Genomic DNA, 17,751 nt, shown 5'->3' on the forward strand with positions numbered 1-17,751 from the left:
CCCTCAGACCATGCGGTGCGCCGGACTATATTTTTTTTGGGGGGGGGGGAATGAATGAATTCCTATGCCCCACAAATAACCCAGAGGTCATTTTTTAATAAAAGCACACATTCTACTCATGTAAAAACACCAGGCAGGCCCCACAAATAAGCCAGAGATGCATTTTTTTTTTTAAAAAAAGGACACATTCTACTCATTTAAAAACATGCTGATTTCCGGACCTTTCGTGGGCTGGATTGAGAAGGCCATTGGGCCGCATCCGGCCCACGGGCCTTAGGTTGCCTACCCCTGCTCTAGGAAATGCATGGCAGCATTGCATGAAATGCAGATGGAGTGACTTGAAGGGAGAAGCGTCCCAAAGTAAATCAGCCAGCTTTTGTCATCTCTAGAATTAACCTTGGTTCACTGGTACCAAGCAAGAATGTCCTTCTGCCCTTCATAATTCTTTGCATCCAACTGGTATCTCCTTTAAGAGGAACAGCACATTACAGGCTGATGTCAGTGTGCAGACCAGACACAGACCAGTTAGCCCACGAAGGCAGCTTAGTACTCTGTTCCATTTTACTCTTTGTATTTTATCCAACAATACTCAAGTCCTTACCAGATTTCTCCCCCCCCCTCTACTAAATATAACTTTGTTTCAAACACTTTTGTTGGGCAAATTACATTAGGGTGGATGGCGCAGGTATCCATTAGAGTTTATTTATCGTGATACAGTTTAGATCTCACGCTTATAAATAACTTATGTTATGGGGCTTTTGTTTGTAGAAATGTAACTTACATATTTTATTACGCTTTTCTGTAAACCTCAAGAAGAATGTTGTCAAAGCAGCACTCTTAAACTGAGGTACATAAAATCTGCACCAACATTATTTTTTAATACAGCAAGGAAGCATGGTATTTCTCGATAGTTTGAAAGGTTTGCTGTCACCATAAACACACACCACAATAAAACATTAAAAAGTCGGAGGAATTATTTTATGAAGTGCATAGGCACCACAAACTGCAATTCCTCCGAAGCATTCTTATGTAAGAGGAAAAAGAATATTTTTCTAAGAGAGCTAGATCTGCCTCTCTCCTCCTCTCCCCACACCTCTCATTTTTTTTTTAAAAAAGTCAAGCAACACAGCCTTTGCTGGGCTACAAAGCAATACACACTTGTTTACTTCTCTATGTAAAAGCCTGGTAGATGCTTGGTTTCATCTCGTGGCTATACAATGCTTTAGTGGGACGAATCAAACTGAAAATCCTAATTTGTTAAATTTATAGCTGCAATTTAAACTCCCACGTACTCAATTCAGAGGAAACTACTATTGCCTACTTCTCGGATGCTTTTAGAATATTCCCCATTCCAATTATTTCCCCTCTATTATGTTCATGCCTGGCCCATAGCTATGGAGAAAATAGGGCACAGGAAACAGAACTATGTAAAGTAGGGCAATTAAGAACACTTGAGGGAGGGGTGTTATTGCACAGATTTAAAAAAAAAACCATTTAAAGGATTAAATTCTGGACTTAACTAATTTTGGCAGGGTTCCTTGGAACAACGGATAGATTTAACAACAGCAGCTGGAACCGTAAAAACCCAAGGCCAAGTGGTACGGCACCCATTTCCATATCTAAAAGCAGGCCGGTTCCTATGTCCATGTACTCCAATAAGTTCCAGCTCTTAACGGTGGCTGAGAAGCTGTTCAAAATATGTGCATCAAGTTTCAGGAATGATCTTATTTATCTGGAAGTTATGTATTAAACGTGAATCTCGGCGTTGGATTTATATGCTCCAGGGAGCCTGAAGCCATATACGAGGAAGCGGCACTAAATCCAGAGTGCTCAGTTACAAGGCTTTTCAAGTCCAGCTTTCAAGAGAGAAGCTGGTTAGGAACCAACAAAAAAAAGGACTTAATTGCGGACAGAGACAGATTGCACCCAAACAGCATTTCCTCCCACGGCATGACGAAGCCAAAGTTAAGGAAAAATTAGTTTTGATCTCAGCCTTTCAATGCGGGGGTACAGGTTTTCAAGCTAACGAATCTGGCTTTGCGTGGAAGTCAGGTGTTGTTTACAGGGATGGAGAGAGAGAAAAGCACCTTGGACTGGAGCACCTCGCCTCTCGAAACAAGTAATTTGACAGAATGACAGTTCCTTGCTTTTTTCGAGGGCTGAAGTGAGTTACGAGTGACAAGTCTCTCCTCCTGTTATCAACAGCAGGAACAAAACGCCAACTTTTAACAAAATGTGATCTGGGCACCCACATGAAACCACAGCTTCACCTAGCCATTCTCCAAGGTTTTTCCCAGCCTTACTACGAGAGTCTGAGCCTAAATGATTGCAGGTTCAAGATTTTTAAAGGGGCACCGCCGCCCGTATCCTATGTGGGATGCTGCCTGAATAAGGCGTCAGAGGGTCAGAGAAAAAACCACCTCAGCACCAAGCGTACTCGTTTCCCCACATTGTGCCAGTGTTGATACTGAGTACTGTGCAGCTGTGGAGAGGACAAACGGCTGGCAACAGTTCTTTGCACAGAACCCTAATCCCAATAAAAGTGGATTCCCTGTGCCCCACGGACTCTTGGTGAGCAGGTCTAACTTCCAGGATTCTCCTACTTGACCTATGTAGGGCCATTTAAGATGAATATGCCCTTTAGGTGCTGTGACAGGAGCAGTCACAGCACCTAAAGGGCATATTTCTTTAAAAATATTAAAATTCATTTTAATCCTATGCACAATTATGGGCAATCCTGTTCATAATTACCTGAAAGTAAGCCCAAGTGAAAACCACAGGACTTTCTTCTGGGTAGACCTGTGTAGGATTGTACAGTTGTACCTCGTGTTGCGGTCGCTGTGGGTTGCGAACGGCACGGGTTACGAACGTGCCGGACCCAGAAGTAACAGAACAGATTACTTCCAGGTTCGGTGGGTCACGCAGAAGCGGCGGTGCGGGTTGCGGACTGTTCAAGATGCGAATGGGGCTCCGGAACGGATCCCGTTCACATCTAGAGGTACCACTGTACTGGTAATTCTTGTGCAAGGAATACTCTAGCACTTGAAACACAAACTGAAGCTCTGCATTTTGTCCTAGAATGAAACATTCAAAATACATGAGTGTGAAACGAACATTTATTCATACTCAATTAAAGAATGTATCATCACCTGTAAGCTTCAAAAAGTACCATTTTCTTACTTTAATCCGGAATTGTTAATTTGCATTCTGCCAAACTTCTGCTCGTCAACAGTGCACTTAAGACATAAAGCTTTTTTTAAAAAAATCTACATATCTACATAGAGCCATATTGTTTACAAATTATGCTTTTTGTTACTCAGATAGTTTAGATGAAGCTATGAGAGAAATAGATATGACATCGCTGTTTTTTTAAAACTCTCTGATATTGGTCTAATCGCGGAACTGAAATTTCTCAGCAATGCAATTTCAGAAAGAAAATACACATTTTATTTTGTTCTTTGGTTAAATCTTGTTTCTGCACCATTTAATTGTGAAAGGGGATAAGAGTTTGGGTACGGAAGTTTGAAATGGTTCTTAATGCCAAGTGTGATTTTACATTGTTTCCAGTGTTACAAATCCTTACATTTATGCCAGAGATACAAAAAAGGCAGAAGTTATTTAAAAAAATATTTTCTATTAAAGTCAAACCCTATCTAACAACATTGTGGTTCCCCAACCTTCAGAGTCTGTTCATTATTAAACACTTTCCAAGTTCAGCATCAACTCATCATTTCTGAACTGCTCGATTCTGATGCCCCCTCGCAGCGCAGGGTTTCAGCCATGTCTCTGCGGAAGACGGACATATTCTGTGTGAATCTGGAACCAAGAAGACACCAAACATGACAAATGTCCTTTCGGACTAAGCATTTATAGAAAGCTGCCAAGAATTCTGAAAACAAATCCAGTCCTTTGTTAGAATTGAATTGTTATTGTCAGAAATTAGCTCCCACAACTGCAAGAACTCCTACAAGTAAAAGAAACACCTTAAAAATTTTTTTTAACAGATGATCAGCATATTTGGATTATTTTAGTCCTTATTTGAGCTGGAAAGGAAAGCCCCCAAAGTATGTGAAGGTCAGAATTAAGGTATAGCTAAAACCTGGAAAAGTCTAGTTAATCAATGCAGATGAAGTTTCCTTCTCTATTTAGCGGTGAGAGTGGAACAATTTATGCATATGAACAGTGATGCCTCTTTCAAACCATTATCAATTCTCTGAAAATGATTATACCTTGGGTTTAGATTTCCACCAACATTGTTTTTAAAATTACTGTAGAAGCAAACTTTTAAATCCCTCCCTCTGATTTGCCCATGGGTGAGAACCTTCTCTGTGTGGTTAATTATTTTGGCGTATTAGTTTAAGGCCTATTCTTTGAGCCTTACAGATCCCTGCCTTACAAACAGCTCCAGACTTGTTTAGAATTGCGACAAGCCCAAATATTTAGGGTGAAGATGCAGTCACTATCCCTCTGTTTAGTCTACCCCGTAAGAATGCTATGAAGGTAAAACAGGGGGAAATGTAACAAAAATGGATAAAAATAACAATAAAGATCATGTACATCTAAAATATAATTCGTTTGTTCAGTCTCAGTCGTTCAGTCGTGTCCGACTCTTCGTGACCCCATGGACCAGAGCACACCAGGCACCCCTATCCTCCACTGCCTCCCACAGTTTGGCCAGACTCATGCTGGTAGCTTCAAGAACACTGTCCAACCATCTCGTCCTCTGTCATCCCCTTCTCCTTGTGCCCTCCATCTTTCCCAACACCAGGGTCTTTTCTAGGGAGTCTTCTCTTCTCATGAGGTTGCCAAACTACTGGAGCCTCAACCTCAGGATATAATTATTAGATGCTATTAAACTGCCCACAAGGTAGCAGTTATAATGTAGCACAGTGGAGCAGATCAGCACATATTTGGGGCAGATTTCTCTACACTAATTCAAGCCTCAAGCTAACAAATGGGCAATTCAAGTGGGCCCTACAAGCCTTTATGACAGGAAAGAAAGAAAAATTATCCAACACTGGAAGGAAAGTTTTCCACCAGCTGTTGCAGAATGGGCTTTCCATATTAGACTGTGCAGCTACCACAGGCCAGAGCTTCTAAATAAATATTTGGATATTTGGTCTACATATACTGAGCTTTATACCTTTGGTTATAGCAGTTGTGTTGAGAATAACCAAATCTTTGTACCTGAAGCATTGCTGGGAGCTGTAATTTTACCTTGGCACTGGGAGTGGGGGGCACATTGCATTCAAGTGACTTTTAAATTTGCCACCAAATGCAAACCCCACTGGGATTAGCTACTCTATGGAGGGCGATTTCTTACTGCTGAAAGTTACTGCCAATCAGTTGAATTCCTTGCAGGTCCTGCCTGTGCCTGCAAAATAGCTCACCTGAGGTCATGCTAACACCTGGTGACTGAAAGATGGGAAGCTCCCATTGAACTGCCAAAGCAGCATGTGGGAGATGAGGAGACAAAGGACTCCAGGCCCACTGGACCCAATCCCTTGTCCATGCTGTGATTAAAATGTTACGACACTGTGGTGAGAAGCATACACACACATGCCGTAAATCATGCCACTTCTGTGGCAACATCATGGATTTTATCCTTAGTTCTATGTTCATGGTTTTCTGAATTAACCAACACTAACAATAAATCTTGTTCTTGTGTAATGGCTTGGCTACATGTTAGCTATTGCCTTGGCACAAGATGAAATTTTCATACGTATACGCACACACACACTGCTGTCGGAGCAACTGTGCATTTATTGTGTGTAACATACTTATCTGGAAAATCCCCTATTTTAAGGTTATTTTATCAGTCACAGCTTTTTCACATTTCCCCCCTCTATCTCAGGATATAGTGAAGCTTACCTGTCTCTGTTCTTTACCAGAAGGCTTTGTTCCACTCCTTCCATTAGGTTGCTGAAGCACTGATGAAGGACTTCTTGTTTGTTGGCAGGCTGACTGTTTATCAAGCTGGCTCTTAATTCACTGAAGTACTGAAAAAGCAAAGAAGAAATAGTTATTAAAATGATGGAACGTAGCATACGGCTGAGTTTACAGGATCAAACTTTCTATTTATTTATTTAGTGCTACTATCTCTCTCTCTCTCTCTCTCTCTGTGTGTGTGTGTGTGTGTGTGTATGTGTATATATATAATTTCAATAAAATATTATATATATATATATGTGTGTGTATGCAATAATGTACTATGGAGTACAGTTTTTTCTATTATGTAATGTAAAACTGACAGCATACAATGCTGAAGCACAGTAAGATACCAAACCTCTCCATAAAGTGAGGAAGATTTATTAACCTACGAAATGAACAGGAACCAGGTTGCATTCAACTTTTTTTTTAAAAAAATCACCTCTTACCACCCTGCTGTGCCGCATTAATCGTTCTGTTAATGCTATCTCCCAAATCCTAACAAGCCAACTTTGTAGGGAAAGACCAGATCCAGCTTTCCATTTAGCAGCAATTTCCATCCTTGAAGCAGCCAACAAAAAGCCTTCAAAGTTCCTGGTGTATAGAAGATTGGATTCTCAAACTCCAATAATAAGTGAGCTCCGTCTTGGGAATATGAATATCTAGTTCCAGCTACAGTTCGGAATGAGGCACTTGAGGATTGGAAGGTGTTTCAGGGCTCTTTAGCCCAGACTGATATGCCGAGGCATCCTCAAATACTTCTCACACACTCTGCATCAAGACAAGAGCAAGACACAAGCAAAACCCACGTGGGTCTGCTGTACCCCAGTGTCAAGAGAAGGCAAGAAGGAACAAGATTACTGTAACACAGAGGCCATTGACCAGAAGAAGATAGTTGTGTTTACATCCAACTGAAAGCAATAGGACAAGTTAAACATGGCTGGGGGTAAGCTCAGCATGACTAATTATATCCGGAGTGTGAATGTTTGCTGTTACAGATATGGGAACAAAGGCCAGGACTAAGCAATGTAATTTAGTCTTCCTATAAGGAATCGAGGCAACCCATTGTTAGTGAAGGAAAAACTTATTTTTCTTATCTTTGTTAACATTTTAAGTGCTGAGATTAGTTGCTAAACCAGCGCTGCGTGGAGACTCGCTGCGTGGTGGCGGAAACTTCCACTGAGATTGTCTGTGGGCCGGACTGGTGCATGCGCAGATACCAGAAACCTCATCTGCGCATGTCCAGACGCCAAAAATTGCTTCTTCGCAGGCGCGATTTTCGGCGTCGGCATGCACAGATGCGATTTTCGGCATTGTGTTGCACCAGTCCGGCCCACAGACGATCTCAGTGGAAGTGATCCAGCCCATGGCCGGTAAACCTTGCTGACCCCTGGCCTAGGGCTTGGCGATCGGAAGGTTGGCGGTTCGAATCCTTGCGACGAGGTAAACTCCCGTTGCTCGGTCCCAGCTCCTGCCAACCTAGCCGTTTGAAAGCACATCATAGTGCAAGGAGATAAATAGGTACCACTCCGGCGGGAAGGTAAACGGCATTTCCGTGCGCTGCTCTGGTTCGCCAGAAGCGGCTTTGTCATGCTGGCCACATGACCCGGAAGCTGTACGCCGGCTCCCTTGCCCAGTAAAGCGAGATGAGCACTGCAGCCCCAGAGTCGTCCGCAACTGGACCTAACGGTCAGGGGTCCCTTTACCTTTACCTAATGGCGGGCTTGAAACACTGATGGCACCAGCCTGCGCATTTTTACTCAGATGTAAGTATAACTGTGTTCAATGGGGCCTACTCTCACAACAGAATTGCCACGCCAGATTGCATCCAAATTGGTGTTGGAACAGCAAACTGAAACAAACCACTGCTCATCGCTATATTGCTTCTCAGAAACCGGAGCAGCAAATGTTACGGATATTCAAAGAGCACAGAATATTTGCTGTTTTGTATCCTTTTGTATCAAAATATTTCCCAATAAACCTATTAAAAAAACCCACCTACCCCAGTACCTGCCTCCTTAATGCAGATGAGTCCTTAATACAGAAGACCTACTGATAAATAATGACACGCATATATACATTCCACGGCTAACCAAGCTCTATGATCATTAGAATGCAATATTGTTCCAGAAGAAAGAAAATTGTGCTAGCCTCATATTTCTTACTATTCATGATTGCATGGCTATATCTCCTTGTGAAATATTTAATTCCTTCTTACACTAAAGCTGCTAAAATCAAAACCACATAATTAATATAGAGTCAGGCTAATATTTAATACTATAAATCAGAGGCATTGGCTAAACAAAAATGTTGCCAAGAACAAGATTGGGAATGCATAAGACTACTTATTTCCGCCTTTTATAATGATGCACTGACTCAGGGCAGATAGAAAATGATTAGTTTTCCTCCCAAAGTAGGAAATATTGCTTCCATCTGTAAAGGATAATATTGTGATGTCATAAACTTTTTCTAAACACTGAATTTGCCCTTATTCCCTCTCAATCATTTTAAAAGAACTGCTCCTCGTATGGAGGTTGGATTTAAATCACAATAATACACCAAGAAGATGAATGACAGTGCTATTGGATATGGTTAAAATTGGATCCTTCAGCACAGGTGAATGATGAGACGGCGCTTCTATACTTGATATATTTTCTTCTTCTATTAGTTTCCTACCAGGGCTGGGATTTCGGTTTGAATTTTAATGTATGCGGCTGCTGCTAATCTTAGTGTCTTATTTTTTCCCAGCACCATCTTATTGTATAGACAATTCATTCTGCAAAGCAGTAATGCACTGCCACTTGTGACTGCCCAGGAGATAAATGAATTTGGAATAAAGTCAGAACGCGCACAGAAGTATGGAGAACGTTACAGGTCAATATCTCCAGGAACAATCCCTCAGTATCTGCAGCGAGCCTGCATATGTTCAGACGGGTTTGCATGGCTATACAGAAGCGGTTTCCTTTTCAGCTGGGTACCCGACCTTAGCCTCAAGTCCACAGACCCAAATTTGCATGCAAAAACCCTACGGGGTGTGTGTGTGTGACTTGTCTGAAAAATGACTCCTCTGTCCACCACAAAGCCTGGCGGTGAATATCAATGATGGGAAACCCCAGGATTCTAGTTGTTTCCTGGCAATGGTCATTTCTTTGGGAGGCACTGGGTGCAATCACACATTTTGGGCTGTGCTTGCACACCAACATTGTGAAATACTCTTGAAAACTTTTGGGAAGTAGGAGGGTTCCCTTCGCCTCCCAATTCTGCTCTGCTACTCCAACAGACGCATCAGTGGAGGAGCAGACACTGCATGTGGTAGATGTCAGGAGAACCCTCTCCTTCAACAGTGATAGAAGGAGGGCGGAGTGCAGGGATGGGGAACCTGGGGCTCTCCAGAAGTTGTTGGACTCCAACTCCCATAGCCCCAGCCAGCATGGTCAGGGATGATGGGAGTTCCCTCCTTCCCACTGGTCTAGAAACACAAGTCAGTTGGTTGTGAGCTAAAGGTGGATGGGCCACATCTGATCTTCTCAGTCCATTTTTCATGTCATACCAACTTCTTAAAACCACTTCTGCCCTGAAGAGGAGGTGGAATTGCGGGCAGTCCCGCCCCTACCACGTGTACAGGGGCTGGGAGCTCAGCCCCTGTGCGATAGGGGGATTCCGAGCCGCGTCACTCACCAGGTCAACCAATCCGGTCGGCCTGGGGGCATGGCCAGCGCTACTTAAGCTGGACGCGGCCAGGAATCCTTTCCTGTTTTTCCCCCCCGCTCCCCAGCTGCACCGGTTTTCCCGCCCACCAGCCCTTTAGGTTTTCTCTTATGAGAGGGGCCTGGTAGGGATTTTTTCCACTTGGCAAATTGGCACCAGCCATTTGGTTTTTCGCAAATGGCGGTTAGGCATTGGAATCGATTGCCCCAGGGGGAGTTCCTAGTCGCTACGCATCACGGGGGCTCCTTCACTAGTGGTTAACCCTTCACAGACTTCCACCACACGGGCTGGGGTCAGATATGGTTGGTTAGGGTCCAATGCCTAAGCCAATACGCTCAACTTCTATAACCAATAAAGTTGTGGCCTTTTCTGCCCATTTAACCTTATATTATGTGTCACGTGTCATTTATTTCCCACGGGGAGGACGGGACATTGCCACGCAATGGTGGAGCTTGGGAGCAAATGCTCTGTTTGACCAACTTTGATGCAGCTGTGAGATCTTAAGATACTGGTTGATAAAGGCTTGGGCCAATGACCAAGTTCCTATTTTGCAGATATCTACAGCTAGTGTACCCTGCATCCAGAGCACAAAATGGTTTGGGAATGTAGAGGAGATTCATTTTCGTTATGCAAAGAATAGGGTTTCTTTTTGCAATATGAAGTGTCTCCAAACACCTCTGCCTGATCCAAGAGACTTGTTTCTTCCCTTTCCTCATTCTATTACATTCAGCAATGGACTGTGAAAAGCAGCTTGTCAATACCAACACTGACTTGTGTCATTTTTAATCGAAATGAATGTCCTAGCTCTGGAATACTTACTTTCTCATTGAGAAGTATAAGGCCCAAGAGGGGTCTCGAGACTGACCACTGGTTTCTGCAGTCCTCGAAAATTATGGTGTTCATGAGAATTGACATCATCTGAAAAGAAAGAAAATGTCCAAAAGTGTAATTGGTGAATATACCGCCGTGCATGACTAATCCCAGCTACGAAATAAATGAACAGAATGAATAGAATTTGAAGTAGAAGCTACTTTTGACATAGCATGGGTATTTTAACCATTGTATTTTCAATACAAATTAACTTATGCCATATACTAGTTATTTTCTTTGATTCCCAAACAGAAACCTTATCCGTAGCTTATTATAAGAACAGCAGGAGAAGGGGGAAGAGGAGAGGAAACAGAAGTAAATATAATTAAAGGTAGACTTACAGGTGAAACTCAAAAAATTAGAATATCGTGGAAAAGTCCATTTATGTAAGCAATTGTTTTCATTAGCTACTGGAGTTTAATATATGAGATAGACTCGTGACATGCAAAGCGAGATACGTCAAGCCTTTGTTTGTTATAATTGTGATGATTATGGCGTACAGCTGATGAAAACCCCAAAGTTGAAATTGTTAATTTGGGGTTCTCATCAGCTGTACCCCATAATCATCACAATTATAACAAATAAAGGCTTGACATATCTGGCTTTGCATGTCATGAGTCTATCTCATATATTAGTTTCACCTTTTAAGCTGAATTACTGAAAGAAATGAACCTTTCCACGATATTCTAATTTTTCGAGTTTCACCTGTATGTCCACCTGTTTTGAATGTGGGCTTTAATGCAGTAGGCAGCCCATCTTGTCAAACCCCTTGCTTGATGGAGATAATCCAGATCCCAAACTTGGATCTCCAGTTGTTTTGGTACTACAATTCCTATCATCCCTAGCTAGCAGCAGTGCTCAGGGATGATGGGAATTGTAGTCTACAAACCTCTAAGTAATTGGTTTCACTGTCAAACTGATCTTCTTATCAAGAAATGTCTCCTGATGTTCAACTGAAACCTATCCTGCTGTAATTAAAGATACTTAGATCTAGTTCTGCCCTCCGGGGCAGCAGAGGGTCTTATTTATTTATTTATTTAAATTTGCGATTCCACCAATAAGGTAAGGAATGAACTATAACAAGAGGTATTATAAAGGAGAAGGAACACAAAGAGAAATTTACAGAGTGACAGAACACTAAATTAAGGGAAGTGTTTAATGGGGGACATTTCCTATGAAAATACAGGATATTAATGAAATTCAAGTTATTGAGGATGCAAAGCCACAGAGCCGTATTTCCAAAAGCAGATTTCTGCAGTGAGATGGAAGGAATTTATGCTGACCTTCAGATAATTGAGATGTATCAGGGAGCTTCCTGGCCTCTTCTGAGAATGAACAATTTTTGTTTTGGAACACACTATCGTGAGCTTTATATATAGTGAAAAAAACAAGGCAAACAAGACATTTCATAGTTTATAGCGTCCCAAACACAAACATCAGGTAGTGCCCAAGTAGTTTTAGAGTTCTACATTTGTAAAATTTGGTGAGGAAAAAGTAGTCCATTGCTGTAACAAAATAACTAAAAAATCCTCATCCCGGTATCAAACACAAGGAAAATCCTTCGATTATTTTTTCAAAACCAACGAGCATTAGTGAGTTGAGTCCCCTGAGACCTGACATACACTGCAAGCCAGATTGTAATAACTGCCCAAGAAAAAGTCAAACAACATGTTTCACTAAATGAAAGAGATAATCCAGGCTTAAAAATGGCTCAGAACAAGGACATTGTCAAAGCTTCATCACTAGTAGTGTAATGGGGAGTACAACCTAGGCTTCCTTTCATTGTTGTCGGCACACATGGATGACTAACTATTACTCAGCCAAATAAATTTAAAACAAAAATTATCACCTAGTCCAGCAGAGCTCTGTGTGCATAATGCTAGCTGAAATAGGTGTTGTACTATGTGCGGCTCCCATGTGTCCCCATGCGCATAGCAGAACCCAAAGCTCAGTGAGCCAACACATAGTTTTGCAGTAGGAGAAGACAGGGAAGGCATGGTCTGGCTATAACTGGGGAGAGTCAAGGGGGCAGGGCTACCTAGTACTGCATAACTGTTGCAGCATTCTCACATAAACAACACAAACACAGGGAAATGTCAAAATAAGGTGCAGAACCAGAAACCAAGTACTGGTGTTAGCTAGCAACTTTGTTATCACTGAATTTGAGACTTTGTTATTGTTCAATTTGGGAAATTGAAATGAAAATTTGTTAGCCAGGTGTTGCAATATGAAATCCATTAATATGAAATCCTCTTTTTTAAAAAAAAATGGAGGGAGACTTCTGTGACATTTGCAAGTGATAAATGTTGGGCTGAAAAGAAATAAATCATGAGGGTATTGCCATAGTGTGAATTCCCACGAGCACTGCAACCTCTTACACAGACTTGACCTGCATCTTGTGAAGTACAGTGTAACATGCACAAGGTCTTTGCTTCAGAGGAATTCATTTCTGGACGTCAATAAATGAATTTTCACGTGTTACATTGATCACAAGTCATTTGCCAGAGGTTTTCTTTCCACGGTTTCCAATACACATTTCTCTAAGTTTGATACTTGCCCATGAAACATAAGCTCTGTATGTATACTGCCATGGACGGGGGCAAAACTGATTCATACTTTTAGAGAAAACACTTAACCAAGCTACATATAAATTATTGAGGTCGCAAAGCTGTTACATTAGTCACTTAAAAAAAGAAAGAAAGAAAGCATTTAAACTACCTGTGGCACACTTCTTGATTATTTTTGTAGGGAAGATTAAGGCAGTTAAGAAACGAATAATTTAATGTAATTGCAGTTAAGTAATACAGTGGTACCTCTAGTTGCGGACTTAATCCGTTTCGGGGTGCCGTTCGCACCCTGAAAAGTCTGCAACTAGAGCGCCTCTTCTGCGCATGTGCACGGCACGATCGAGTGCTTTTGCGTGTGTGCATGAAGTGTGCAGATTGCTTCTGTGCATGCGCAAAGATCGCTTCTGCGCATGTGCAGGCGGCGAACCCGGAAGTAAACACTTCTGGGTTTGCCACGTTCGTAAGCTGAAAGTCCGTAACAAGAGCAGAATGCAGCACAAGGTTTGACTGTATTAGCTAAAACATAAAATATTATGTAAAGAAGTTTACAAACGCCACCACGGAATTACCCGACTCACTCTTGCGCTTGAACCATTTGGCAACTTGTCCAAGACGTACAGGAGTCTCTTGTATAATTTATATAATTTGTATAAAATAATTCAGCTATATTAGAAAGTGGTGAAGTTTTATAAACAGAGGGAGAAGAAATGATCATTTTGGAACAATCCATTATCAATATGAATTATTTTTAGTCTGATTTTTAATTTGGGAGGTTTCCTGAACTCTAATCAAAACCATGCTTAAAGCAACCAATTAGGAATGCTATGAATAAAGTGTACGGAACGTCAGGAACTGTATTGAGATGAACAGGACTTCAAAATCATGCCTAGAAAGGTTTCCTCATTCTTACAATGGAATTGCAGGCTTTGCAAACTAGACTGAGAGTAAAATTTGTAACCTTAAACAAAGGTAAAAGGAACCATGCAAAACACACTGTAAAGAGACATAAAGATTTGTGAAAATTAAAGGTGACATGCACATTCAGGACACAGCTATAAATTCCATGATCAGTCCTAAGCTCTACCTCATAACCATTTTCAAGAGTGCCAGGAATGAGCGAGGCCTCTCACAAACTGAGCTTTGTGCATATGAGAAGTAGGAAACCGTGCAATGTGCTCTGATGTGCACAATTCATGTAATGAACAGCGACTTGAATTTATTTCCTTTGCAACAAATTCTCACGGTGAATGCGGCCTTCTAAAACTCTCTGCCTTCCAACCAAGGCTGTAAAAGAAGACCTAGCAATCTGAGTAAAGTCAGGAAAAACCACAAAACGTGCAAATGCTTTGCATACAGAAGGTCCAAGTTCAAAACCCAGGCTACTCCAGGTTTTGTTTTTTGTTTTTCAAAAAGGATATCAGATAGCACGGTTGCGAAAGATCCATCTCGCCCTAGTCTTTGGAAAGCTGATGCCTGTTGCAGCAGAAAATAATGGGCTAGATCAGTGTTTCCTAAGCTGGGAAGATCTGGGGGGAGGGGGATGAGTGTCAAAAAAGAAAAGAAAAAGTACAATACAGTGGTACCCCACACACCCTGTGTTTCTGGAGCGCGTGCGACACCCGGATGCGCAGAAGCGCTCAAATTGCGCTTCCTTTTTTTTTTTTTTCTGTGTTATGTACCGCGACCCAGAACAGATTGCGTACGTAACCCGGGGTACCACTGTACAAGTATAAAGTTAACTCATAAAGTTTCAATCCATTTGAAAATTCAAATAACACAATTAGGAGAGCCAGGGGAGGCATGGGATTTTTATGTTAGCTAAAATGGGGCAATGGGTAAGAAAGGTTGAAAAACACCGAGCTAGATGGATTTGATAATGTACATATGGAAACTCCATGTGATTATTTTTTTTGAAGTAATTTTAGTTCTTGGAGAATGTTTCTTATGTCTTACAACCTATTTGCTGTCATTTCTGGGCCACCTGTTCAGTTGCATCTGTGGACAAAGGCATCACAGATGGAATGGAATTTTAGATTGCAACACGGGCAATACCCCTTCTATATAATCAATAACTTTTCAAAGTGGTAGGGTAACTTGAAATCCCCATTGTGTGAAACCTGGGAAACCAAGAAAGAAAGCTTTCACCCTCATATCAAGTGTGTGGAAATTAAGTTAAGACAACCCAAAATACATTATGAATGGCACAGTTTAATCACAGGAAGTGACCATGCTGAAGGGAAAAACAAATTCATTTCCCAGGTGTTTCTTTCTTTAAGAAGACATTTTGAATAAGAGCTCAAGCGTTTCTTAACACCTACTGTATCTATTAACATCATGTAATAACAATTCCACACAAAAAGCTAGTATCTCATCCTATCTTACGGTTTACTGCTGAAACTTTTGACAACTGGCAAAATGCCTTCCAAACTGCTGACAAGATAATAAAGTTGATGTCTACATTTTATCTGAAAGTAAATACAACAGTAATGGGGAAGACAGGAAGTAGCTTGACTGCAAATGTGCCAGTCTAATGCCTCACTCTAAAAACAATGTTGATTCAAAATATCAATTTTAAGCACTTTCAGTTTGATTTGCAGATTTCCAATATGTTGACATCAATGCTATTAAAAGCGAGTACCGGTGAAGGGCAATGCATCTGACATGCAGTCCAGCAGCCATGTTTGTGGCTCATGTGTCTGCCTGGTTCATTTGTAAAACGGGGAGATGGAAGGTCCAGTTGTTAACATCAAAACGGCTGCACCATTAGCACAACCGTTTGGTTTGCTATAGATTTGTTTTCCTGCAGGTTAAATAGGTGGTGTGTGGCTGACATGCTGCACTACAAGCAGGAACATAATCAGAAGAGGCATCTTTCGATCTTGTCTACATTGAATTCCTTGTCAGCTCTCTATTGCGTGCTGTGTCATTTCAGGCTGCTTGATATTTGGGTGTGTGATGCACCCAACAGATGTTTTCAAACTCAAGCACCCTTGTATCTTCCCATCTGGGCATTTGGATGTGCAGATTTTTCTTCCTCAAGGCTTGAATAACTTATCGCTCACAAAAACAAAAAGGATTTGTGAGTTGCTCATTTGGATGAAGCTTGGCATTCTTCAACTAGCAAACTCATTAGAGTTAAGAGTCCCTCCCAGTCAGAGTATATCATATTGCAGTATGGACCGTTTGGAAATTACGACGAGCTCTTTAAGCACTTAATCAAACATATTTCTCCTTTTGGCAATGCTAACACAGGCCCTTCGTAGAACAAACGCTCCACATGTTACCATATTTGCACTAAATTTTCACTACTGGGATTGGATAACAGCTCCTCTTTGAACAATCACTACCACATGATTAATGAGGGCAGAAAATAGCATCCATTACAAGTGCCTCTTGAGAGAAGAAAGGCGCAGACAGCCTGATCCTCTTAATAGCTGTGTCATATGTTTCCTCCACCAATGGCCTTGGCAAGAGTCTATGATTGCAAAGCTAGTTTTTAGCCTACCCGCCCTAAACTGTTGCTGGAACCTTCGGTGTCTTGTTTTATACTTAAATCATTGGGATATAAACTCTGCACCATTTCTTCCTAGTGCTTGATCATTGCAAAATATCTTCCTTTCTATTCTATGGTGATCAACCAGACACTGTTTTGAGAGTCATTCCTCTTCCACAATATGCTGAAACCAGAAGGTAGTTTTGCAAAGCGAGGTTGGGGGAAGTGATAGAAGAGCATGTTGAAGAATACTTCCTTTAAAAAAAAGGATATTTATTTTCCATCGGCTCTTAATGGGTATCAACAATAAGCAACCACACTCTTGAAATCATGATAAGGCAAAGTACACAAAATCTATATACTGTGTCTCGGTATTGCACAACTGTTTGCCAAAACCTGCATTCCAGTGCCGGCCAGGAAGAGATGAAAAGGACAGAAATTAGACTGGTCATGAACTATCAAGAACAATGGCTTGATGTTTAGAGAAAGGGTTTTGAAAGACACAACCAAGTTGATAAGGGAAAGATAAAGACTAAAGTTCAAAAGAATGTTAGTGCCTTGGGTGAAAAGAAAGGTGTGACTCTCAGCCTAACACAACTTCTACCTGGATAGCTCAGTTGGTTAAAGTGTGATGTTGATACTGCCAAGGTTGCAGGTTCGATCCCCATATGGGACAACTGCATATTCCTGCATTACAGGGGGTTGGACAAGATGATCCTCAGGGTCCCTTCCAACTCTATGATTCTATGATATAGAGAAACACAAATTCTTCTAGAAGATCGGCTTATTTGTGTGTTTGGCAAAGCATTAAAGAGACACGCTGGGACAGCTTGTATATGTATACCGACTTCTTTAATCCTCTTTGTTCTCAAGTGGTTCACAAACTGATCCTAAATTTTATGGAACAATTTGCTACTTGCAACTATTCGTATTTGGAACAAATGATAATTTGAAAGCACATTCTTATAAAACAACTTGTGGGAAACTGAATACTAACAGTAGCTATTCCAAATGATTGGAATTACTGAGTGGCAACAGGTCTTCCGTTACTGCATAATAAAAAGTAATCAAGAGTCTTTTTCAATTAATATAATTTCTCACAACCACCACCCATCAAAGCTAGAAGTAGCAGGATACATTCTAACATTATTAAAAACAACATCCTTGAATATTGCTTCTCCTACT

The 17,751-nt window shown here is 41.3% G+C and overlaps 1 protein-coding gene across 4 annotated transcripts in view; it reads right to left on the reverse strand.

The window, feature by feature from the left end:
• Window positions 1-3,098: 3,098 nt before the first annotated feature.
• RANBP17 (RAN binding protein 17) overlaps window positions 3,099-17,751 on the reverse strand; it is a 168,222-nt gene continuing 153,569 nt past the window's right edge. For all 4 annotated transcript variants that reach the window (XM_033142824.1, XM_033142821.1, XM_033142822.1 and 1 more), the window contains exons 26-28: window positions 10,456-10,554; window positions 5,872-5,999; window positions 3,099-3,816 (exon numbers count right to left, since the gene is read on the reverse strand). In XM_033142824.1, the coding sequence (XP_032998715.1) occupies window positions 3,720-3,816; window positions 5,872-5,999; window positions 10,456-10,554 (324 nt within the window). In that variant the 3' untranslated portion in view covers window positions 3,099-3,719. The remainder of the gene's footprint in view (window positions 3,817-5,871; window positions 6,000-10,455; window positions 10,555-17,751) is intronic.

Source organism: Lacerta agilis, chromosome 3 (genome assembly GCF_009819535.1).
Source record: "Lacerta agilis isolate rLacAgi1 chromosome 3, rLacAgi1.pri, whole genome shotgun sequence".
Classification (NCBI taxonomy): domain Eukaryota; kingdom Metazoa; phylum Chordata; class Lepidosauria; order Squamata; family Lacertidae; genus Lacerta; species Lacerta agilis.